The sequence below is a fragment of the Schistocerca gregaria genome, chromosome 3 (genome assembly GCF_023897955.1).
Source record: "Schistocerca gregaria isolate iqSchGreg1 chromosome 3, iqSchGreg1.2, whole genome shotgun sequence".
Classification (NCBI taxonomy): Eukaryota; Metazoa; Arthropoda; class Insecta; order Orthoptera; family Acrididae; genus Schistocerca; species Schistocerca gregaria.
This window is the reverse complement of record NC_064922.1, coordinates 568,072,256-568,100,126: the sequence shown is the minus strand read 5'-3', so window position 1 is coordinate 568,100,126 and position 27,871 is coordinate 568,072,256. Positions and strand designations below refer to the sequence as shown.

The 27,871-nt window shown below is 40.6% G+C and overlaps 1 protein-coding gene across 1 annotated transcript in view; it reads left to right on the top strand.

Moving 5' to 3' along the window:
- The first annotated feature begins 18,429 nt into the window (after window positions 1–18,429).
- Window positions 18,430–27,871, top strand: part of LOC126356217 (cholinesterase-like) — a 52,155-nt gene continuing 42,713 nt past the window's right edge. The window contains exon 1 of the mRNA XM_050007029.1: window positions 18,430–18,546. Coding sequence (XP_049862986.1) covers window positions 18,484–18,546 — 63 coding nt within the window. The 5' untranslated portion in view covers window positions 18,430–18,483. The remainder of the gene's footprint in view (window positions 18,547–27,871) is intronic.

Here is a 27,871-nt window from a genome sequence, read left to right as displayed (position 1 = left end):
TGAACCATGCTTTAGTAATTTGGTCATTAAAGTGCTGACATGGTGACAGTGCGAGATCATTTTACAAATCTCCTACGATATTTCATACCGCGAAGAAATGCTTGTAGTTCCTTCACCGATTCTGGTACAGAAAACTCATGAATGGCTTCAACCAAGCTACCACGTGTCCTAACTCGATCGCTATTATTATGTGACCAAGTTACGAAACCTCATCCAAAAAACATTACAAGCCTCTGTACTTAAAGTTAAATTCACAGTCCTCATTGTGAGGATACTTCATTTAATCATTGTATGTGTTGCTCTATCTCAATCGTAAATACTATTCTACCAACAAGATAAACCATGCATTGATATGGTTTCAGGTCTCTGAGAACTCAGTCCAGCAAGCTCTGAAATGTCCCGGTTCATTCTTCAATCCAAAAGAAATCCTCCTGAACTGATAATGAGCCGATTGCGAAGAAAATGCTGTTCAGTTGGTCCTCCAGAGTGACATTCAGATGATGGTAGCAACTTCTTTAGTCCATCGTTGCAACACTCTTTCACTGGCCTAAACACGTTGAAGGAAGGAAATCGTAAAATCAACAAGTAATTGTAAGATATAAATGAAAATTGGTTGGTGTGTTCCTAAATCTGAAACATGTTGTCTATTCACATTTCGCGCCATCTACACTAGAGTGGTGCTCGTGCAGCTAAATTGTATGTCAATCTGGTGATTTGATCTGTTGTGAGGGCGTTCATGAACAGCTTTGTATTAGGTGTTGCTCAACAGCATAACGCTCGCCCACCTACCACTATTGTAAACCAACATACTCTACTGACATCGGCATGTTGGTTCGGCCTGCTCGATCATCACATCTGTCTCCAGTCGAGCATACAGTTCTGTATCGTCTCAGACATGATTCGTTTCGAAAATGCAGGGTAGTTCATAGATGAACCAGCTGGCATAATAGCAGGGGTGAGAAGTTAGTTAATGTGCATATCTTGAAGACATAAAATATATAATTATGAACATGAAGCAGGAACTTGTTTTGGTGAGAATCTTAATGCATGTAAAACACACATTCAAGGGGGAGACAGTGAAGTGAATGACATTAACATTGACATAATTATATGAAAGGTGCCCCATATCCCCATAACTCATGAAAAATGTTTGAAACTCTGAAAAATTTTAAATGCCACCTTCCATTCATATTCCATTTATGGGAGCCCTTTGAATACACTGTGCTACCAACTGAGTTCAAGTACTAGAACCTCTGTTCAATTACAATCATTGAGATTCATTATAAAAGCGTTTCCAAAAAATGGGAATGACAGCCTGGGAAATGATTCAGGTGTATTTAACAACTGCAATTCAACTAAAATCGAAATCATCTTAATTCAGGTTATTATACATATGAAAACGTGCAAATGGAGTCTAATCATAACGTTCACTGTCCAGTTTTTTCACTTCTTACTATGAAGACGTTAAAAAACATGTCCACTCATCACACAGTAATTTTAGGAGCTAGTACCATTTACCGTCATAGGTTGCTCGGAACAGAACGAGGCAATGAAATCTGGTCCACTACAAGTACACATTGAATATGAATTTGCAGCAAGCTTCCCATCAGGCACGACAGCATGCGTGAGTGTGTGATTAACTATTCACTGCTTATACAAACTGTGCAACGATTTGTAGAAGTAAACTAGCGTTATGCCACATCTACAGTATTTCACAATGGCACCTCAAAGTGTAAAAGTCATTGTAGATGTTCAAGGCTTTTACAGTTAATACAGACAGCTCCTGTTGAATGATATAGCCTTCCTTCCGTTTTCAAATCTTGGACGTGTAATAATAACATTCTCAGCAAATGTAGCAACGCTGGAATCTCCCAGGGATGTGAAGTGTGCAAAAACAATTCTCACACCTTTTCTCTGTAGGACATGACTTTGACAGAATTCTGATGTGGCCCTTTGTAAATAATAACAAGGATATATTTCTTCGTCATTTATTCAACTAACTTTATATAATACTTTCAGTGATTCCAGCATTACTTAAAACACTGAGATTTACTTATTCAATTAAATTTCAACAACAATAATTCGTCCATGGCAAAGAAAATGTTGTTTGTGATGGTCCTTCAGAGTTACTTCCAGCTGATGGAAGCAACTTCTTAAGTCCATCGATGAAAACTTGTTGCACTGGCCTAAACACAGGAAAATTCCAGTTAGATTAGAACGTCGACAGGCAGAGATTCCAAAAGTCAGTCATATCTTTATGTAAGTCAGTCATACCTTTATGTACAAAAATAGATTTTTAACATGAGTTACTAACCTAATTATGTACGGAGATACTTTATTTTACTATAAAACAACATGTTTGCCATTTGAGCTCCATTGGTACAATGGACGGCCGATCAGTCCAATTATTCCGAAGTCAATTGATACAGAGAGTCCTTGAGGTGGAAACGTGCACCTAAAACAAGGAAGAATATGCAATGATCAGTAGCACAAGGTTGGAGAAGTCAATGGAAGCAACTTCAATAAAGAAATATATTGTGTATCCACAGGATATGTGGTATGCAAATGAAAAAGAAGTGAAAATCACTAAGCTGGCAAAAGATACCAAACTAGTGATCCTTCGTATCACCAGAACTGGATTGCGAAGGAGTAGGTGACCATTAAAAAAGCATTGAATAACCAACAAAAGGGTAACGTTCTAAGAATCAGGGCATGGATTGTCAGAAGTTTGAATGTTGCATGGGATATAGAAAATCTCAGAAAGGAAATGATAAGGCTCAATCTAGATATACTCTGGATCAGTGAAGTGAAATACGGAGAAGACAATAATTTCTGATTAGATGAGTGTAGGATAATGTTAACAGCAGTAAAAACCAATATAAAGGGAGGACGATTCGCTATGAATAAGGAATAGAGCAGAGAATGAATTGCTGTGGCATGTTGAGTAATAAGGTTGTTATCAGAATCGACAGCAACACAACATCGGTAACAACAGTTCAGGTATATGTGTCAAAGTAGTAAGCATAAGATCAAGAGACAGAAGAAGTATATGTAGATAATGAAAGGAAAACTCAGGAGATAAATCGAGATGAAAATCTAATAGTATTGGGTTATCGGAATGTGGTTGTATGGAAGGATTATAAGAAAGATTTATAAGAGAATGTGGACTGGGTAGTACGAATAATAGAGAAGAAAGGCTAATTGAACTCTGCAATAAATTTCAGCTGGCAGAAGCGAATACTCTCTTCAAGGACCACAAGAGGAGGAAATATACTTGGAGAAACCCAGGAGAGAAGGGAAGATTCCAGTTAGATTACAACAACTTCAGGCAGAGGTTCCAAATGTCAGATATTGTACTGTAAGCCGTAATGATGTAGACTCAGATCACAATTTAGAAATGATGAAGAGAAGGGTAAAGTGTAATGGACTAGTCACAATGAATCAGTATTCGAAGTGCTAAGGATTGATGAGATATGCTTGAAGTTTTCTGGGACTATAGAAACTGCGATAACGAATAGCCCAGTAGGCATTTCAGTTGAAGAGGAATAGACAGCTCTAAGATCAATTACATAACTTGTAAACGTAAACACAGGTACACGCAAGACAAGCGCAAGGAAACCATAGGTAACTGAAGAAATATTTCAGCTGCTCGAAAAAAGAAAGAAGTATAAAAATGTTCAGGGACATGCAGGAACACAGAAATACAGATCCCTTGGGAATGAAATAAGCAGGAAGTGCAGCGAAGCTACTGCTGAATGGCTGCAAGAAAAGTGTGAAGAAATCAGATAAGAAATGATTGTTGGGGGATTGACTCAGCTTACAGAAAAGTCAAAACAACCTTTGGTGGTAACATTAGAAGTGTAAGGTGAAGTCCATTGCTAACTGCAGAGGAGAGAACGGACAGGAGAAAAGAGTGCACTGAAGGTATCTATGACGAGAGGAGTTGTATGATGACATGGCAGAAGAAGAAACAGAAGTCGACAGGGAAGAGATAGGCGATCTCAAATTTGAATGAGAATTTAAAAGAGCTTCGGAAGAATTACTATCAAATAAGGCAGAAGTGATAGATAACATTCAGTCGGAATTTCTAAAATCACTGGGGGGCGGGGGGGGGGGGGGGGGCGTGGGAGGTAACAGAATTAGTATCCACGTTGGTGTGTGGAATCTGTGAGTCTCGCGATATGCCATCAGATTGGAAAAACATCATCCAGGCAGTTCCGAAGATAGTGAGAGCAGACATGTGCAAGATTTATCACACAGTTAACTTAATGGCTCATGCATCCAAGTTACTGACAATAATAATATACATATGAACGGAAAAGGAATTAAAAATCTGTTAGACGACGATTAATTTGGCTTTATGAAAGGTAAAGGCATCCGAGAGGCAGTACTCACGTTGATAATGGAAGCAAGACTGAAGAAAAATTAAGACACGTTCATAGGGTCTGTTGACCAAGAGAAAGTGTTCAACAGTATCAAATGGTGCAAGATGATCTAAGTTCTGCGAAAGTAGGGATAAGGTCCCTGAAAAGACGGGTAATATACAATATGTACAAAAACCAAGAGGGTATAATAAGAGTAGAAGATCATGAACGTAGTGGACGTATTAAATAGGGTGTAAGACAAGAATGCACTCTTTCGCCCCTGATGTTCCATCTATATCTCGAAGAAGTAGTGATGGAAATAAAAGAAAGATTCGAGAGTAGGATTAAAAATGAAGGTGAAAGGACAACTATGATAAGATTTCCTGACGACATTGCTGTGTTCATTGCAGGTGAAGAAGTTTTTCAGGATCTGCTGAATAAAATTCACTGTCTAATGAGTATAGAATATGGACTGAGAATAAACGGAACAAAGACCATATTAACATGAAGTAGCGGATACTTAATGCAATAAATGTGGTGCTGCTAACGAAAGTTGAAAATTAAGTGGACTGATAAGGTGCATAATGATGAGCTAGCCAGCAGCATCGGCGACGATAGTAATGGATGGGAAACGCTGATAAAAAGGAGGGACAGGATGATTGGCGACTTGTCAAGACATCAGGGAGTAACATCAATGGTGCTAGAGTGAGCAGTAGAGGGTATAAACTGTTGAGGAAAACAGAAACTGGATAACATCCAGAAAATAACTGAAGACATAGATTGCAGTTTCTGCTTTGAGATGAAAAGGTTGGCACAGGAGTGGAATTGATGGCGGGATCCATCAAATCTGTCAGAAGACTGATGAGTCAAAAACATAGTACCTTCTCGTAACATGGGAACTAGATCACAATCAAAACTAGAGACTTTGGCGGCCAGCAGCAGATGAAAAACTAATGTATAAATTTGTATAAACACTTCATTACAGCACACACAAGGTGTACAATAAACTCGGACATACAAGTGTACATAGTACATTTTTATTACAGCACACATACTATGCTATAAACTGCTTACACTATGATAAATGGGTCATATTACTATTCTACACACACACACACACACACACACACACACACACACACACCATCATTTATACAAATAAATATGTTAAGTTGTAGGAATAGTGTGAGTGCGGGGGAGTTTCGCCTCATCCCGAAAAGGATCCGCTTATTGTCATGATGTGACCGACAGACAGTGTGCATCTCATAACCCTATGACAGAATACTAACTTTTCACACACTGTGCCCAATTTGAGAGAGTACACAATTGTGTGGTGTCCACAAGCAGTCTTCAGCATCGAGAAACGTTGATGCAGCATGACACACTACCTTTGCCCGCCACTGGATGTCACCTGTCACTGTATGGTATGCACACATTTTCGATGTAAGATGTATACGCTTTTCGATTTGTGAACCATTCGTCTCATGTTTCATTAGGCCAATAACCTTACTGTTGCTAGGTGTTATGCCATAAGGATTATCAACAGAACATCCAGACATGTTGAAATCATGGTAGTGTCATACTATCACCTCACATGGATTGCAAACCTTCACACAACAGAGGTTGTGTGTATCCATTTAAATTAACTTTGGGTTTGCAAAATGAGTTTCTGAAAACTCATAATGAAACTGATAAATGTGGAGTTTCAACAGGTTCAGTCTGCACACATTAACATAAACCCGTTTCGTGAACTCTATGGAACTCTTAGCAATCTCTAGAGTGATGAAGCTCTTGTTGAAGTTTGTAGCCACTTTCAAATTTGGCTTGGCAGTGTAATTCTTTGTGCCATAACTCCCAAACTCGTATCATTATTAAGTAGATTTCGTGATGGTTTCTCAAATTTTCCATTGGATTGGCGAAAGTTGCATTATTCATTAATTTTAAAAAGTCCTTATCAAAATCACATGGTGCAGAAACCCTCACTTTGCTGCTGATATCAAAACACTCCTTCAGCCAGCCTGTTTCTTTCAAGGTGGTAGCGTGGGTTACTCTAACCAAATCCGTTCCCTAACATACACGGCTAGTGGTTTCTGTAACTCGTGATGTACTCGTATTTCTGTTTATCCCAGAGTGTCGTCATCAGCTTGGGGAGGGAACCATCTCACGGAACTACTCCTTCTGGACATAGCAGTAAATCACTGTGCAAATCATGCAAACTATTAGCGTTTGCCATTTCTACCTCCATGTGTGAACCACAGTCTTGTGTCTGCTTTGTTGATAGAAAAATGGTTGGAATCCAGTGGATGGCTTGATTTTGCCTTCAACTGAGGTGTGCATGGGATTTATCGGACCACTCTCCCTCCGAACTTACGGATGCATTACCTGCTAACTTCTACATCTACTTTCCAGGGCCTCTATGAGAGATGCGGTTTTTGCGGACTCGATACTTTCAGCAGGAGACGTATGAAATTAAGGTGTCTGATTAACACTATTTATTTGCGATCAGACTGGCTAATCCTCTGAAGGCTAATTCTAAACATCAGAAAAAGCAAAGGAGGCCGTTGGTTGCACAACAGAAGTCAGTGTGTAAAGCCACGGGGGCGGATGCTAACAGAAGTAGAGAAGACGAGCAGCACATTAAGTACAAACTTGAAAGCAGCAGGAAAACAGACATGTCGGAGTGTACCGAGGATGCCCACGAGCGGCACGGAGTCGGCGCCCCAAAAACGGCAGTTATTAAAGAACCGCGGTGCACCATTTCTCTCTTCCTGTAGTCGACCCACCAATCCACCGGCGCTTAAGCTCTCACCAGTCTGGAGACTCGTTCTTCACCTCCAGGGCTCCTCTCGCCAACCACATTTAGATTCCTCCTCTACTCCTACTCGGAAGGTAGGGATGCTACTGGATTTTACATTAACAACATTAGTTTGGTATTAACAGCGTTAATGACCTTCTTCCTGAAATTAACATTACTAAGGTCATTAAGAATAAATGTAAAATGTAAATGTCTCCCGTCAGGTAGACCGTTCGCTGGGTGCATGTATTTCGCTTTGACGCCACTTCGGTGACTTGCTCGTCGATGGAGATGAAATGATGATCATGAGAACAACACAACACCCAATCCGTAAGCGGAGAAAATCTCCGATTCAGTCGGGAATCGAACCCGGGCCCTTAGGACTGACATTCTGTCTCGCTGACCACTCAGCTACTGGGAGCGGACTATTAAGAATAAATGGGACTCTGCGAGAAATAACATAATTAAGAATAACTGAGAATCTGCAAGGTTTGCACACATGAGGGAGGGCTGCTGGTATAACAAGGGTAGACATCCGGTCTCAGAGCAGATCAACTCTACTTGAAGATCTATTGGGTACAAAGCAAAGGGGGGAGGGGGATTGTAAGGGGGCAGAAGGTCACATCTAAGATGTTCCCACAGTTTGCGGAACGGTACAAAGTGGTCCGAATCACTTCCCCAGTCAGTGTCTTTACCCAGGACGTTTCTGCAGATAAATTATCCAAGGCTCATATCAGCCTGCTTAAGGTCACCACTGGGTTGGTTGGTTGTTTGGAAGAAGAGACCAAACAGCGAGGTCATCGGTCTCATCGATTAGGGAAGGAAGTCGGCCGTGCCCTTTTACAGGAACCATCCCGGCATTTGCCAGGAGCGATTTAGGGAAATCACGGAAAACCTAAATCAGGATGGCCGGGCGCGGGATTGAACCGTCGTCCTCCCGAATGCGAGTCCAGTGCGCTAACCACTGCGCCACCTCGCACGGTCACCACTGGGAACCAGGATGCTGAGAATACCAACATACTTCTCCAATTAGCCCTTCTTCCACTGCTACCGATTTCACTTTAAGGGGAGGAAGGATTGTCCCGTGCAATTTTATTTGTATGTTAAATTTAATTACTTGAAAGGGCTACGCTGCGGTAGGCATATATCATTGCGACTTAGGCAGCCGTTAAGTGTAGTTGTTTGTCTGAACAATTGAAGTTATTGACCTGTAAACGAGCAAGGCCAAATGGCAATTAATGATCCGTGCTGCAAACCACTTAGCTCTTTAAATTATTTTGATGAAATAAGGAAGTGATTTTCAAGAGCTTGAACATGGCTGCGCTACAGCTACTACGACGCAAGAACTTCAATGCATTCGAAAGAACAGCCAACCACTTCGTAGGTTTATTAAACCATGACCATGGTATCGACTGTTCTAAGACCGTTTTCTTTAGAAGTGGGAGTCATCGACTGTCTAGTACATGCGATCCACTTAATCACCATGCAAATACATTACATAAAAGTAGCAGCCGTCTGATGTAGGGCTTTGTCATAAAATTTCAAAAACTTTTTAAAAAAATATTACATCTTTGACACAAGGTATAATAATATTTAGCATGCCAGTGGAGAGATTTGTATAAAACTGACACTTAAATACGAAACGTAACATCAGATCCTATAGAGTGTGGATATGTTACGTTCAGAGCTAGTGATTTGCGCTGGCGTTTGGTGATTAACTGGATGGTATGTACTAAACGACTTCCACTTTGTCTGTAAATAATGTGATTTTACGTCCTATATCTTCTGAAGAAGATGGATTTAAAACCGGCGACACCATGCTCAAGGTTTATTTTATTTTTTTATTTTATTAAAATCTTTATCTCTTTAATCACCTTGCACACACGACTACCCCCCCCCCCCCCGCCCCCCTCTTTATGTAGTGAACCACTGTTGAAGTACAGGATGACCCAAAACTCCATTAACATTTGTAAATACACTAATTCACGGAATAAGTAGATAGAAACGCAAAAATGGACCAACATGGGATTGATTGAAAGTAAAACCGACTGCAGAAATTGGAAAAAAGATGGCGCTGGACAGCAACACGTCAATGACGTCACATAAGAATCGGTATAGAATGAGTCGCAGTGAGAGAGGGAGTCAGATCGTCCCTAGCCTGGCTGATAAATACCTGCTGGAAGGTACGATTTCTGTGCAGGATTGTGTTCCGCCCCATACTGATACATGAGTGAAAGACCTCTTGGACGCAGAGTTTGGGGGCGACTGCGCGCTGAGCAGCCACGTTCATTATGCCTGGCCTCCCAGTTCTCCATACCTGAATCCGTGATTATTGACTATGCTGTTATCTGAAATCGCAAGTCTATGGTGGAAGTCCGACCTCATTAGGGGTACTAAAAGACAGCGTCCGACTGCAGTTTCTCACCATACCAAGATATATGCTGTACAGTGCTGTTCAAAGTGTTATCCCTCAACTGCAGGTGTTACTGAATGACGGCCGACATGTTGAAAATGTATTATGAAGAACATCGTCTTTACTAATAACCAGTTGTTATGCTATCAAGAGTTGTATCAAGATCAACTAACATTCGCCTACAACTATTCCGACTGTTAATCTAGATCGTAAATTGGCGCAAAGTTGTTTATTGTGCTGTTAGAAGTTGGAGGTTCTCTGCAACCAACGCTTGCTTCTTGCGTCCATTGTCTTGCAAGGCCATTAGGGAATACTTACGTCACAGCAACAAAGAGTGGGAAAATAGGTTTTAGAGAACTAAAACTGCCGTATGGCACTGCTTTTGGCCAATAGCTCGTCAAAATGACTAGCTTTTGCTTGATTACTGGTCTGAGTGTAAAAATCATACCCCTTTAGAACAAAAATGGTTCAAATGACTCTGAGCACTAGGCGACTCAACGTCGGAGGTCATCAGTCCTCTATACTTAGAACATTTTAAACCTAAGGACATCACACACATCCATGCCCGTGGCAGGATTCGAACCTGCGACCGTAGCAGCAGCGCAGTTCCGGACTGGAGCGCCTAAAACCGCTCGGCCACCATGGCCGGCTCCTTTAGAACAAACTATACGTCCTGATACAAGGCAAAAAGTGTGTGCTTGTGAATTAATACTGCACAATAGATCATTTTTAATTGCGACTGTATACAGGGTGCGACGAGCATACGTGCAGATATTTCTGATGGTGACCGAGGACGGTGTATTGAATAACGCTTCCTCAGTATTTAGGTTCAAAATATGTTTGAATTCCTAAGGCACCAAACTGCTGAGGTCATCGGTCCATAGACTTCCACACTACTTAAACTAAGTTATATTAAGAACCACACGCAAATCCATGCCCGAGGGAGGACTCGAACCTCCGGCGGGATGGACAGTGCAGTCCGTGACATGGCGCCTCAAGCGGCGCCGCCACACCTCGCGGCCAGTATTTAGGTCTTTCGCAGACAGGGGTGGCAGTGAGAACTTGGAGCGAGGCCGCAGGTGTGCCAGCGTAATCCGTGCACTTGTGTGAACCGCTATGGCGTGTTAGTGGCTAACGTACCTACCTAGTAAGCAGGATATCCGCGTCCGATTCACAGCCTTAGTGCAAATTTACCTGTTTTCATCCGCCGCTTCAGCCTACATACATAAAATCATATCTGTACGAGAACACAAAAGTCTCAGAAATTTTGTAATATCATTTGTAATAATTTTAGGTGTTTCAAGTCTTACGGCTTTAGGTTGAGTAGTAGCTTCAATTACAAGCAGCACGAACAAGCCCTTAACGCTTACTTTCCACCTGACGGCAAGTCAGGTGTTGAAATGTGGATGCGTGGACGCAAAATGGTAAGTATATACCGAGAGGAGTGGTTCACTTAGTGGTGTAGTAACGGCCGTGCGGAAAATATTAGGCAGTAAATTATGTGACATGTTTGTGAGAAGACTATTCGACGCAGAGAAAAACACGCAACGCCATGACGTGTGTACATATTGAGGTACCATATATAAAAATATCTGCACTTACATCCGTTGCATCCTGTATATAATGTGTGGCGATTTCAATGTAGATTGGTTAAAGGATTCTGACAGGAAAAACGATATGGAAACCTTATTCGGCTCCTGAAATTTGATCCCATTAATTACAATTCAAAAACATACGTACGAGGGTCGGTCAAAAAGTAATGCCTCCCATTTTTTTTCTACTTAAAAAAATTAAGTTAAGTGAAAAATTTGAATTTGGCGCCATTCCTCAAACCTTCTTCTGCAATTCACTGCAGTAGTAACTTTCTGTGTCAACAGGTGGCAGCACAGCAGAAGTTTGTAAGATGGCCGACATCGATGTTCGTTTGAGACAGCGTTGTGTGATTGAATTCTTGAATGCAGAAGGTGAAACGCCCATACGTATTCATGAAAGACTGAAGAAGGTGTATGGTGTTGTGACAGTGGATGTCAGCACTGTTAGACGATGGGTTCGTCGTTGTAAGGAAGCTGAAGGGCAGACACCGTTGACTGACGAAAAGCGGAGCGGCAGGCCGGTGAGTGCAGTGACTCCACACAACATTCAGCAAGTTGATGACATCATTCGTGGTGACCGTCGGGTGACTGCAGATTAAGTGTGTCGCATTATTTCTCTTAGTAAAGGCAGTGTGATCACGGTTCTTCTTTTGCATGACAATGCAAGACCACACACCAGTCGTCACACCTCTGACGAGATTGAAAAAATTGGATGGGAAGTTTTGCCTCATCCCCCATACAGCCCTGACCTGGCACCATCAGACTTCCATCTGTTCGGGCCACTAAAAGAAGCTCATCGTGGGATTCATTTTGAAGATGAGGAGGCCGTCAAAACATCTGTGCGTCAATGGCTTAGGAAGCAGAGCTGTGATTTTACCGTGCTGGGATACATGCCCTTGTTCAAAGATGGACCAAAACTGTAGAGATGGGCGGAGATTACATTGAAAAATGACAAAATGAACCTCAATGTTGTGGTTTTCAACCTATGTAATTGCATTTAAATTTCCTGACAATTAAACATAGAAAAAAAATAGGAGGCACTACTTTTTGACTGACCCTCGTATAAAGGCAGTAATAACCTAACTGATATTTGTTTTAATTAAGGACCAAACAATAAAGTAACTGTATAGCCAATAATAAATGCTCTTTCTGATCAAAATGCCCTGCTAGTTAGTACAAATGAGATGATGTATTACGGTATAGATACTCCTCACAGCAAATCAGCGAGAATAATTAATGAGTCAAGGACAAACATATTTTAAAAAATAACTTACAAGAGATGACCGGACTGAAATTTATAATGTACCAAATGCTGACATAGAATTTATTTATTCCATAAATAAATTATGATCATTATTTGAAAATAGCTTTCCAAATAAGCTGATCGGAAAGTACATTAAACGACCATATAAGAAACCATGAATCATTAGCGGGATTGCCTTGTGATTTAAAACATAATTTTATCTGTTCCTAAGAACAAGTGAAGATCCTGCAGTAGTTACACTCTACTCACAATTACTGATATTATATTCTGAAACATCAGGTAAACCAAGATCTCTTGTAAATCCTTTTATTGATTACCAGTTACGAAATATCCGTGATATCATCATCGCATCTTGTAACACGTTAACAGACTTTCATAATCTTTATATATTTGCAAGTTATCATGCACTTATGTTGATGTGTTAGAAGATTCGATGATGACAGTACAGATCTGTCTAAACCTGCAGTAAATAAAAAGATGTACAAGCGATCTTGGTGTATCTCATTGGCCCCGTCATTTGACATAACAAACATGTATATAATTACGAAGTCAAATTATTAAGAAATAAAGAAACATGCATATTATGTCGAGAGTCAGTAATTCCGACAACAGACATACGAAATGTGGTAAAACAAGAGGTATGGCAAGTCACAGGAGAGGATAGCTTCACTATTAATGTATACGGAACTCCTGCACACAGTCATCCACAGGGAGCAGATATGATCAATACCTATGTCTTAAATGTGTAAGAAAATGTAGGGACAAACAGTTGTAGAGAAAAATCAAAAGAATTTGCTTAACAAACAGTTTACATAAAATACAGTCTTATGGATCTCTTCCACCCTTCTCCTTCTCAATTAAGAAAATTACACATTGCATAAAATTATTATAAGAGTACATAAAAGAAAAGTTCATTTAGATTTGAGAGGTTTTCCAACAGAGTACTAAAGTTCTCATATAAGTACTGGTATATCCAAAGCATCTGATGCACACCTAAATCAGGGTTTTTTTTCTGGGAGGCTGAAATATATATTGCTTCTAAAGGCTTCTCCATTTTCAGCTGTTGCCTTGTATTCCCATTCCCCGCTTTTCAAGATCATGTACAGTCTTCCTCTTTTTTCATATCTCTTCCTCGTCATTGTAGTTAACTCCACTCTCCATGTTATCTTGGGCAACCACGCTACCTCCTTCCCGGCACCAACCGTTCCAGGATTACTTTTGGTCATCGTCCTTGCTCCATTGAAAAGCTTTGTTCTCGGCTCTTAGCACGACTGGTGTCTATATTAATGAATGAAGACTGATAGTGCATCACAACAACAAGAGCAACAAAATGAAATGTGGGAAGAAAAGTGTTCTAAATACAAAAACATGCTTATGTTTCGTAAATAGGGCGGTTGTGCGACCTCCAGTGACCATACGAGAGGAAACACCGATGCCAACTAAAAGCAAGAAGAGCCGTAAATAATCACTTATTTTCATAAAAAGCGAGAAATGAACAGCTTTATAATCTACGAGTAATACATATCAAAACAAAAGTGTATCGTAACTGTACCATTATAAATCACACTGATGCTGCCTTAAAGTGCAAAAAGGCGAAATGCGTCTGGGAACGTAAAATAAAGTGCAACAAGACAAGACGTTTTTTATTTTCAAAACAAATAAAAAGACTTTCACTAGGCGGCAGAACAAACATAGGTTGGGTCTCACATTCAATAACGGTATACATTCATTACAATAACAGAAGATAAATTACATTTATTATTCCACATTATGATTGTCTTTAGCTCAAAAATGGGTGCACAATGATGCCACCAAAATTTTTTGTCGCTTACCGAGTGATATAAAGTCTCTGACGGGTAGCAATGTTAAATATGAAAACAAACGGAAAGTTTAGCCTTTTCACTTCCTCTACGCTGTAGAAGAATTTATAATTTTGTAAGGAGTATGGGAATGAGTAGGAATTATTATCTCACACTTTCACTGTAAAAAGATAACATTTAGCACTTAGCTATATTTACCTGTGGATGCGTAATGTGAATGTTAATTTGTTCGTTCCACATCATTATGTTTTACGAGGCAGATGATCCACGGAACTTGAAACTAACTGACTAGCTGACCTTTGAAACATAAAACAGTATCGATTCTACGTAGCATGGATTCAACATGTCTTTGGCATGTTTCAAGGCCTATGTAGCACCAGATGTCCACTCATACATTTCATAAATCACAGACCAGCAGTTTGCAGTTCTGAGTGAGTCCCACAGTGTTGTCGCGGGTTGCTGACCTAGACAGCAACGTCATACCACGCTGTTCAATCAAATGTAGCACAATTCTTGCCGTGTGTCACGGACAGGTCTCCTGCCGAAAGATGGCATCGTGGTCAGCTTGGAGGCACGCTTGTAGACCAAAATAATTTTCATGTAGTGCACAGTTGTTGTGGTGCGTTTAGATACCATCACAGGTCTCATGCAGCAAAGGTGAACGCATCCGTAGGATAATACTGCTCCCAGCGGCATGCAGCCACGGTGTGGTCGACGTTTCGAATAGATGTTCGTCTGGATGACGCCTCAAAGGTCCCGTGCCCTCTACAATCGTAACTGACGATATCTTGGACAGAACTTCTGCAGAGCTCCGGGATCATCAATGTGCCCGGAACGGTTGCTCCTAAACGCCCGTGGTTTACCAACAATGTACTCCGTGGTAAGATTCACCACAGATCGCCTTCTATACTGTTTTACAGAGAAGGCAAGCCTCCATTCCAGTCGTTCTGGGCTGGATATTTAACAACGTACTATATGTTTCACCGTCATTTTGATTACTTTACGAATATCTTCACGACAGCAGTTTGCAGATGGATGATCAGCTTCGCAGTTTCGAAGGTGCTCATTCCCAGCCACCGGCAATGACAATCTTCCCTTTGTGAAAGATACTTACACTTGTAGATTGCCACATATTCAGTGAGTTCCGTCTGTACAATAACTTCACATTCCTCACACCGCAGCTCATGTAGCCTGAAAATTGTTCGTAATCCCTTTGATCTCTTCCTGTCCTTCTCACAAATTAGTAACAGCCTCCAATATATCTAACATCTCTGATACACTTACATTTTTGCCCTTGGCGCATGTAGTACGGTTACATAATAAAATCTCTTCGTGCTAAATAAATGTTTCCTTTGGTTCTAGTATTGTGTTTGTGACACTTGTATCTCTGAGTCTTCTTTCTTGCAGTCATTTGGGTAGTAGGAGGTTTACAAATTTGAATAGAAAAGCTGTAATGTTCCAGTGAGTGCAGTTATACAATTAAGTGATCGCCATGTTTTCGAATAGTTGTATGTCTTGTCATACATAACAGTGTTAGTATTTCATCCTTTAGCTCGCTAAAATTTTAAAATCAGGACACCATGAGGTGCTCGGCGTATGGCTTAACAGTTGGATACCAAACCTTTGAAAACAGTGTTAATATTTGATCCCCTAGATCGCTAAAAATAAAAAAAATGGCTCACGTAATTTGACAGATCAACTACATTAAAGTTTGCACACTCGAGTAAAAGATCGCGTTCTCTTGTGCTATCGGTGATAAGGAAGTACAATTTATAATGGCTGTGTTGAAATTCATTATTCGATATCTTGAAACGAAATCATATTTGCATTCGAAGCTTGTGTCATTTCTCCCAGAATGGTCGCTATTGGACGTCCACTGTGAGGTGGTTCGAGATCGTTTACGTTATTTGGCATCTGTTTATCTTCTTCAGTTGCCATTTTGTGGTCTCCCAAAATTGATACATTCGAAGATGCCAGAAGCTGACGGAATGTGACATGCTTCGTTATTTCACGTAACCATTTGCGTATAAAATCTTTTCCGTAACGCCAGATAACATACGCATCTTTATTCATCCGACTAGTCGGCAACGGAGTAGCTTCGATTATGGCATATCCATGAATCAAACCTACGTGGACTGATGTCGCCATCGGTCAGTATTATAGAATGTTGTGAGTCCGGTGAAGCTGGCACCGTACGCACTGTGCCGAAATTGCCACCTACGAGTCTCAGTGTAATTGGCTCTGCTTAAGACGCTTAGGCACAACCTCGTCCCAGAACAAGAGAAACATTAAAGGATGTAGGAAACGAATTTTGCTATATACTAGTGGAAAAGCGTAGCAGAGCCACATCTGATTTTTCAAAAGTGCACAGATAAGTACATTTACTAAATTAATATAGACCTCCTTTTCTCCTTCCTGTACTAATTACCAAATACTAATACGGTGCGTGATAATCTCCAGTACCATCACAATTCCCTGTTAACAATAACTCAGTTTCTGAAATCTATACTGCCTAGGCTTTCAAATACGGGCCAAATGAACAGCCTTCTTCTTTACACACGACAAGCGGACAACTTCCGGTTGTCATTTTATGGCGTTTCAAACGAGGTTCGGAGATCGAGGCACTTTCTGAAGTACCTGAAGTCACAGTAAATCAAGTACTGTCAGATGATGTCTAGCAGGAACATCGCTTGTATGTTACGCACAACCTATTGGAGGACGCATCTGTTGCTTTCTTGAACCAAATAAAATTGTCCCGTTCGTTTCGACATATGATTATGAGAAGTGCAATTCATGTAATCGGTAGACTAGTGGAGTATATACGTTGTTAACTTCTTTTAGGATTTCTTATGATGGTAATGAAAAAGAAAAATTCGAAGTAGGTATTAAAACCCATAGAGGAGAAATAAAAACTTTGAGGTTCGCCGATGACATTGTAATTCTGTCAGAGACACCAATGGACTTGGAAGAGCAGTTGAACGGAATGGACAGTGTCTTGAAAGGAGGATATAAGATGAACATCAACAAAAGCAAAACAAGGATGATGGAACGTAGTCGAATTAAGTCGGGTGATGCTGTGGGAATTAGATTAGGAAATGAGACAAAGTAGTGAAGGAGTTTTGCTATTTAGGGAGAAAAGGAACTGATGATGGTCGAAGTAGAGAGGATATAAATTGTAGAGCCTATAACCATATCTTTCTGAAGGTCTTCTGAGTTTTGATTTTGTATAAGATTCAATCTTGTCTTGACTGGCTATTCCAAGACTTTGTCTGGAATATTGAAAAGTGCGTACAAGCTTGGGAAAAAATTCCGTACTCACTTTAGTAGATTCAGGGATGTGGAATCTTTGAACGAAGTCTCGTACATGATACATCTATTACATGAAGTTTATTTATAAAAAAATGTTAAGTTATGTTTACTTCAATAAGTATTTGTTCTGATTAGAAAAAGTGATACGTCACCGAAAAAGTACTGCAAGAAAGTTAGTCAATGTTCATCTCTTCAGGAATAACTTCAAAAATCAATACTTTCGTTATTTGTTGGCTCGCGTTGTATTTGTATTCATTCTCTCATACATACATTTGCACACATGGAAATGGCACCATGTGATTACTTAAGGTACTCACAGAATTATGGTACGAGATGGGTAAATGAAACGGCATGATTGTTATATGCAGTAAGAAACGGTGCAAGAAGCCTTAAACATTGTACTTGACTAAAAGTGATTATATAATTCGAGTATATATGAAAAGATGCCCGAAACTTTTATCATCACGAAACAACGAAATGGGGATGTTCATGTAGAAAAGCTAGTGTGGGAGGCCAATGGAATTTAGGACTGCTGTTTCACTAACAGACATATTTGTGTAGTCTTGTTGAAAAGAATATACACACTGTAGAGAAACTCACGTAGCACCTTACCATTAAAAGATTACATCAATTGGTAAATAGGAGAAGCTCGCTGTTTTACACATTTTTCGTTACTCTATACATCCTTATCACCTTTATTCATGCGTCAAATTATCAAATGTGCACAGATTCAGTAGTTGCACCAGTTGGTGAGCTAACGGGCGATGGCCGGTAGCTCCACATCCAAGGTCTCATTATCTCTAAGCAATACGATTTCGTTTTGGGAGCTTGAGAGATAAAGGCTGTTATCTGCTCGCTCATATAGTGAGTTCGTTCATCAAGAAACAATTCTCAACACAGAGCTCGTAAAAGAAACTCACACATACAATGGTGTTCTCCTCTACTGTAGTTAATTTGTTTATACTTGTCAGCGTAGTGGTCTTGTCGAAGGTAAAGTGCAGCAGCTTGGCATTCCTTAATGTTACGTTTTAGTCGTAAATAAGCACTATTTTAGCCTTTTGCTTCAAAATGTTTAGAATTTTCTAGGACTACTCTGCAAACACAGTTAATACACGTTCAGGATTTGATGTTGTTAAAATTCATAGTGCGCAAGCTTTGTAACTGTCTTTCATTTTCGTTGTATCATTTCTTCAGCTGTATGTACGTCAACACGCTGCAGTTCACCTTTCGAGTGTGGGCGAGGATACTTTGTGTGGCACTGACACCCGCCCCGCCCCCCCTCCCGCCAACCCCCACCTTCTGTAGCCGTGAATGATCCACGGGAAAAATGATTGCCTATTAGTTCCAGTGAGAACGTTAATTTCTGTTTTACATTTGCGAGATGTGTGTAGGGGAAAGCAATACGTCGGTTGCATTATCCAGGAACGTAAGCTCTCAGAATTATAACAATAAACAATATCGTGATGCAAAATGCCTCTTGTAACGTCTGTCATTGAAATTAGTTTAACATCTCTGTGATGCTTTCGCGTCACCTGAAATGGCGCAGTAACTAACAATTTTTAATCATAAATGTAATTGCGAAGTCATTTTATCTCTCTAACTCGCATACCGTAACTTTCAGCCAGGCTCATAAGTCTTCGAATCTTCCCTGCTCATAACCATACATAATTTTGACTTCGAGAAATTGAATTACTTTATCTGATTCGTCCCTTCTCCATGTATCTATCACATAGTGTGAGAATATCATTAACCAGACCTATCATAGTGTGAGAATATCGTTAACCGCACCAACTTTCCTTCGAAATGTATACAGTATCATTACATCTCATAAAATTTTTACCTTGCTGACGTTTCACGTCGACCGTTGTGTTTCTGGTCTCTCTCTCTCTCTCTCTCTCTCTCTCTCTCTCTCTCTCTCTCTCTCTCTCTCTCCCACACACACACACACACACACACACACACATACACACACACACACACGCACGCACGCACGCGCACACACACACACACACACACACACACACACACACACACACACACACACACACACAGAGAGAGAGAAAGAGAGAGAGAGAGAGAGAGAGAGAGAGTGAGAGTGTTACCCACACACGTGTCAGGCTGGGTTGAATCCTTCCGGGATCAATGCCTAGCAATTCTGCACTTTGGGCAGTGGGATGAGGTACTTTTCTTCGCATACATAGTGCTATGTCTCCTTGAAACATGTTTGACAAATAGTGAGAGCTCATTGTTGCTTTTGCAGTGTAGAACACAATAACCTGACAACACCTAATCCCTCCCACTGAGGAGATAACTGATAATCGTCATCATCATCGTCATCTTCAGGTATTAAGGCTTTTTGTCTGTTTCGCCTCAGAATTGTCCACGTCATCCGTTTTAAAGTCGTCCATTAATTCTCGTGCCTCTTTAGTTATCCGCATTTTTTATTTCTTTGTGTAAAATGTTTCGTATTTAGTTCTTTTCTGATATCGGTATTTCTTTAACGGTTCAATAATCAAAATGCCGCTAAAAACGGAAAAACTCCATCTCTGATGAATCAGTTTTTATTTGTGGTTAGTGTCCAACATTCATCATAATATAGCAGCGACGCCAATGCTATTACTTCATGGTGTTAAATAAACGTTCTTTTTCTCGTACATCATGTTTTAATGTACTTGGTATTGTATTGTTCTGCCTCTCTCCAATTTTAACCCTTCATCATGTGATTTGGGAAAAATATCGTTACACTGGAGATATTTAAACTCTCATATTTTACAGTTATTTATCCATCTATAATAATTTCAGATACCGGGAATTCCAATCCTTAAAATACCTGTTGGTATTGCTATTTCGTATTTACATACAGTTAGACTTGACTGATATAATTATGCTGTTACTCGAATCTTTCCTTCAGAGTTTCCTATTATAAGCTGATTATCAGTAAATTGCAGCTTCATGAACATAAGGTTGTCATTTCTTAACGTGTCGTTTAACACAATCAACAATTTATCAGTGATATCGACAATCCAGATATGAAAAAGGTCGTGTGACTTTAGGCACCCTTGTCTAGCTCCGTGATTAATGTCGGCAGCTTCTGTCCGAAACCTAACAGTACGATTCCTTATTTTATTATTTTTTGCCGTAATTAGATATGGTGGAAGTCCAACTTTATTTAGTTATTCTCACAGTATTTTCCGTTTGTCCTCGTTTTGTAATCAATAAAAACATAATAAGATGGAATTATGAATTCTGTTCTTTTATCAGTTATTTATGCCATACTGATAAGACAATCAGAACAACATCTATCTTTTTTAAAAACACGTTGTACCTCCCAACATATGTGCTTCCACTATTGGTATCAGTTTTTTAGATATTTCACCACACAGTTTGTAATAAGAATTTAGTACACTTATTTCTCGGCCACTTGCCCATTATGATTTATACTCTCCCCTGTAAATAGGGAATATATAGGAATACCTGGCACGTATATAGGGATACCTGGCACGTATCTGCTCATCCAGCAAAAATTCATAAAATTTGAAGGTGTTTGTTTAGTTGACACATATTTAATCAACTCCATGTTTATATTATCAGTTCTCGACGATTTTTTGATAATGTTTTGTTTTATGAACAATTCGTCAAACCACTTTGTATATTTTTGGCACTTTGGATCCACCCAGGAACAATCATATTGAAAGAGGCGATTCGTTACTTAGAAGAGTTCTTGTAACACACGCTGTCACTTAAAATGTTTTCGTACAGGATTGACCATTGTATTCATTGAAATCTACATTGTCACTGTCACATCCATTTCAGAATCTTCAAAAATACCACACGTATGTAGTACGCTTGATTGTGTGCTCGCAGCTCCTGCTGAACCCAAACGTAATTACAAACCAAATATGTATGTGCGTTATTCCACATCTCTTCCGAATCCAATGGACCGATTCACCCAAACGTGGTACACGTATCATTTACTGTCTAGAAAGAATCGCTGTGGGGAATGGAACCGCCCACCTATCAAATTACTGTAACTGACGACCAGCTGATTTACAGATATTTGAGAATGAGAGCACTCAGCGACTTGCAACAAACTTTACTGATTATACATAATTTCAACCCTACAAAACTTTTTCTAACTAATAACTCCCGCAAAATGAAAGGAGTTTAAATGTTTAGCGCTTAGTACATTTTCGCTGTTTATGCTGTAAAACTGCTGCATCATGTGTGACATTTTAATTTATTACTTCTTTACTATTGACTATATTCGTGGAGCATTTTAAGTGTTAACATATGCAGCTGAATGTATCAACAAAATTGTGTTACTGTGTGACCAATAGTTCAGGAGATAGGAAATCAATAACTGAAATGCGATAAAAACTGCTGCTTCCGTTTTAATTTATTACTTCTTTACTACTAACTCTATTCACAACAAATTTTGCAAATACTACCCACATATACTACTGAATGTACCTCGGCATTTTATCATTATAATTCAGTAGATATGAAGTCATGCACAACGTTTTACTTTATTACGTTTTGACTACCAACTCTACCGGCAACACGTTTTGCAGACAGTAGAAAAATACACCATTCAATGTATCGGCAAAATTTATTGTATAACACATATTTCAGGAGATATGACGTCATACAGTCCGAGCTGCTTGAAATCGAAACTGCAGGACGAAGTTCGCTATAGATACAGGTGAAATATGTGTACAAATATCCTTTAAATATGTTAAATATAAGTTAAATGCATGTGGAATGTGCATGCTTTGACAAAGCCGAGGGTAAAAGGCTCCTGCTAAACTCCTAGGTCTATTTCAACTAATCTTGTTACATATTTACTATCTAAGAAATTCTTTGGGGCAAGAACCAGCAGCCTCCTATTGGGGTGGGGGCGATAACGTGGAAAGAGAAGGAGATGAAGGAAGACATGGACAGCAACAGAGGGGAAGTAGAACACGGTCATGGGTAGGAATCAGGAGGAGATGGGCACATTGAGACGACGTGGAAATGGATATGGAAAGGGAAAAGGAAGGGGTGGACAGAGAAAGGGGGAGAAGTAAATGGAGAGAGGAACGGAAGAGGAGGAGATGGACAGAGACAATTAGGGGGAGTAGATGGACTCAGAGAGAGTAGAGAAGAAGATGAGTAGAGAGACATTGAGGAGAAAATGTACAGGGACAGGGAAGAGGAATTGGACAGGTAATGTGGGGAGTAAGGGATGGGCAAACAGAGGGGGAGAAGTAAATGGACAGACAGAGGGAAGCAGAAGACATACGTGGTGTGGAAGAGGTAGTTGGCTCGATGAGACGGACTCAGAGAGGCGACGGGGGGGGGGGGGGGGGATTGGGGGACATGGACAGAGGGAGAAGGAGCCGATTGCAGGTGGACTGGGGCAAAGAGAGATGGGGAATACTTGACACACACAGAGAGGGCCAGAAAATAGACAGTGGGAGTTGGAGGAAGTGGAAAGACAGGAGGAAGAGATGGAGATGGAAAGAGAGGAGGGAGGAGGAGACCGACACAGAGAGGGGGAAGGAGGAGATGAGCTAAGAGAACCGTAATAAACACATACCGCAGCAACGTCGGGTATTCAGTTAGTGGTTCAATACAACAGAAAATTCTGCCCCATTAAAGCTTCTTTTCTTGCAGTGATTTGGCATTCTTAGGGTTTACCAATAACAGCACAACCATGGTGCTTTCTAGGTATACCCTCTCGAGTCGGGAATAAAAGATATATAGAAAGGAAAGAAATGACGGAGTTCATGTCACACTTTTGACGGTGAAACGACCGAAATCACGCAGTGGTTAGAGATTGCACTGGCGTTTGGGCGAACGGTGGTTGAAATAGCTTTCCAGCTATCCAAATTTAGGTTTTCCGTAGTTTCCATAAGACGCTTAAGGGAAATACCGGGCGGTTTATTTGAAAGGGTACGACCGATTTCCTTCTCCAATGTGCTCCAGACCTGACTTGTGATCGCTATCTCTTACATCGTCGTCGACAGGACGTTAAATCATACTCATTTTTTCCCTTTCTTCTTATTTCCATTGGTACTGTGTTTACTAGACCGCTGTTAAGCCCAGTAGCCCCTTCGTTGGTAGAGCTTTTGTTATAATAACCAGTAACTCATTTCACTGATGTCTTTTAATAGGAAGAATATGTTCCGAGCTACTTGTCAGGAAATAACTCTCAACTAATAACAGCCCTCGATACAGCTAAGTTTATCGTAAATGTTTTGCTCGTCGCAAAATTAACGTCTTCAAAATTTACACAATAGGACTTAGTAATATGTTTTTCCATATTTTTCACTTACGATAATCAGTACATTACTGTGTATAACATTCCCATCTCAACTGTGCAACTGAATTGACTTCGTAACTGTAGAAAGACTTCACAATTCTGTCGCCGCCAATCGGGATAGCATGACGTTAGCCGCTATCTTGGACATAAGCGCAAAAAATCATGGAAATTATAAGTTGCAGATCTTTGTGCTTCTGCTTAACCCATGGAATGCGTACACATATGTTAAGGAACATGTTGATAATTGTTAGAAAGGTATCATCTTTGACTGATTTCCCTTTTTTCCCCCTCAGTCGCTGGTGGAGTCGCGTTGTCTCATATCTCAACTGTACTATTTCCTTTCTGCCTCTCATTTCTCTATTTCTATATTGTCTCGTTTATTTTTCTTACTTCAGACGTTCCAATTCATACTTCTCTGTATCAGCTACCAAATCGTAAGTGAACCAGCTACTTCATTTAACGTTTTTCGTAACTCCCTCATTTATCCTGATACTAACTTTAATTTACGAGGGACTTTCAGTAAGTAATGTAACTTTTTTTTTTTACTTCGGCGATTTCGGTTGAAAAAGTACGGAATTTTTTGTGGGACGTCATCGGTTATTCCAGGTGCAGCCGCTTTATAGTTGCACAAAGTTCCGATAAGTGTCGATCCCATACGGAACCTACAATCTGGGGTCTGTAACGGAGGTGCGTCAGTGAGTTTCTGTTTGCGGAAAAGACCAGAGCTTTGCAGATATTCAAAGGCGCTTCCAGAATGTCTACGGAAACCTGGCAGTGAACAAAAGCACGACTAGTATTTGGGCGAGGCGCCTAGCAACTTCGTAACAAGGTCGCGGAAACACGTCCGTCTCCTGGGTGCAGGCAGGCAACACAGCTGTGACTCCTGCAACATTGGAACTCATGAACACTCTCATTCGAGGTTATCGACAGATCACAATCGAAAAGCTGCCTGCACAGCTGGACGTCTGTATTAATACCGCTGACCCACTGGTCTAACTATTTGGGTCCTTGAAGGTATGTGCCCACTGAATTCCTCGCCGCCTAACAGAAGAACATAAAAGAACAACGACGGACAATCTGAGAATAATTGCTTGTGCTTTTCGAGGTTGATAGTGATAGTTGTTTTGTCGAACATCGACACAGGCAATGAAACATAGGTTCATCATTCCGATCCGGGACGGAAAGGGCAATCCATGAATTGGAGCAACACCACATCGCCTCCAAAGAAAAAGTTCAAAGTTGCAATCTCGTATTCGAAAGTATATAGTGCTACCAGCAACAAATTTTAAAAAAAAACTAATTACTTCAACGTGTTCGTCGACCCAAAGAGCAAACCAATTTCTCCATGATAACGCAAGCCTTCACACAAGTCTGCGGACACGACAGGTGCTCATAAAACTTCATTACACTGTTCCTCGCCATTCCCCTACAGCCGGATCTCATTCCGTCTGACTTCCATATGTTTGGGCTAGTGAAGGATGCACTACGCGAGAAGAAAGATGTTGGCTCCGACGTCAACAAGCAGAGCGGTGTCATGCTGGCGTACGGGCCCTCCACGGAAGGTGGCATAAGGACCTCACACTCAACGGAGATTGTGTTGAAAAACCGGGTTATGTAGTCAAAAGAGTTGGAATAATATTGCGATTTGGAATCCTGAATAAAACCAACCTGCTTTCAGAAAAAAAAGTGTTCCGTTACTTACTGAACCCCCATCGTGTCTTGTATCATGTTTTGACTCGAGCTGGTTAGACTCCTGCTCTCCTAATTAAACTGCCTTAATGACGGCTTATTCATCGTCTCATTTTAGCACGTGACTGTAATTATGCTTCCAACGAATCTCTGAAACGTAAATAATGAAACGATCAGTTAGCTAATTTGTCTTCCAGACTACTAACACAATAATAAAGATCGTTTCAAACCGGTATTAACAACGAAAAACAGTGAATGATTAGTAGACATATCTGTCTTTCAGAGTAAGGACGAAAATAATGACGTGCGCATAGTTCCTGTGAGTTAGTAAGGGTAGACACTATAACTGACAATAGGAATAAATTAATAATTTGGTCTATTAACAACCGAAACACTTTCTTCTGTTTCAGAAGATCTGAGATCTGCTCATCTCGAAGCAAGAATTTACAATGTTTTGTATTCAAACTGTACACTAATGTGACAGGTCGTGGGATAGCCATATGCACACACGGATTGCGGTAACATCGCGTACACAAGGTGTAAAGAGGCAGTTCAATGGCGGAGCTATCATTTGTACTCAGATGAATGACGTGAAAAGGTTTCTGACGTTATTATCGCCGCATTATGGAAATTAACAGACTTTGTACGTGGAGTGGTAGCTAGAGCCAGACGCGTGGGGCATTCCATTTCGGAAATCGTTAAAGAATTCAACATTCCAAGATTGACAGTGTCAAGATTGTGCCGAGAATACTAACTTTCAGGCATTACGTCTCACCACGTACAACGCAGTGGCCGACGGTCTTTTCTTAGCGACCAAGAGCAGTGGTGATTGCATGCAATTGTCAGCGTTAGCAGACAACAATAATGCGTGATATAATAGCAGAAATTAGTGTGGGACACAGACGAACGTATCTGTCAGCACAGGCGACGAAATCTGTCGTTAAGGGGCTATTGCAGCAGATGAGCGATGCGAGCGCCATTGCCAACAGCACGATATTGCTTGCAGCACCTCTCCTGGTTTCTCGACAGTTTGGGTTGGACACCCGAAGATTGGAAAACTGTGACCTAGTCAGATGAGTACCGATTTCAGATGCTAAGAGCTTATGAAAGGGTTGAGTGTAGCGTAGACTCCATGAAGCCATGAACCCAAGTTTTCAATAAGGCATTGTGCAAGCTTTTGGTGAGCTATTTTTACATGAAATGGACTGAGGCTTCTGCTCCAACTGAACAGATCATTGATTGGAAATGGTTATGTTCGGCTACTTGGGGGCTACTTGCGTCCATTCATGGACTTCCCAAACAACGATGTCATGCCATCGGACCACAACTGTTCGCGATTCGTTTGAAAAACATAATCGGCAGTTTGAGAGAATGATTTGGTTACCCAGATCACCCTACATGAATTCCATCAAACATTTATGAGACATAGTCGAGAGGTCAGTTCGTGCACAAAATCCTGCAATAGCAACTCTACGGCAATTATGGGCCTCTATAAAGCCAGCGTGGCTCAGTATTTGATAGGGGACTTCCAACGTCTTGTTGAGTCCATGCCATGAGGAGTTGCTGCAGGCGTAGGGCAAAGGAGGTCCGACGCGATATTAGGAGGTTTGCCACCACTTTTGCATTTCACTGTATTCACTATGAGGTTATGCATGGCATTAAACAACAAGTATACTTATTGCTTTAGCAGAAAGCTTAGAACTCACACTGGGAATCGGAACCAAAATTCGTACAGGAATGCACAATCCATTCTGGTATATTGAGTGCTTTTGGAGCCGTCCGTGTGTATCTCGCAGTTCCCTGGGAAACTACAACTAACGGCATAATAACAAAAGAGACTCCGTCCGAATGGAAGGTACACCAGAAGCAATGCACAATTAGTATCACCACTGCGCGATACCAGTGGGAATATTGTCAATGTTAGTACCACCAAAGTGGAGCTATTAAACACGGTTTTCTGAATTTCCTTCATCAAAGAAGTCGAAGAAAATATTACAGAACTCGAATCAAGAACAGCTGCCAACATGTGTAACTTAGACATACATGTAGGCAAAGCCTGCTGTCTGGATTGTATACAAGTTAGGTTCCTTTCAGAGTATGCTTATACAACAGCTTCATACTTACGAATCACATACGAAGCGTTCACTCTAAGAAGGATCCTTACCTAAAGCCTGCAAAACTTCACTGGTCACACCAATAGTCAGGAAAGGAAATAGGGGCAATTAGCTGAATGGCAGACTCATACCAACACCGACGTGCATTAGCATTTTGGAATACAGAGGTTGTCCAGGAAGTAGCTTCCGACTGTTCTCGAAATCGAAA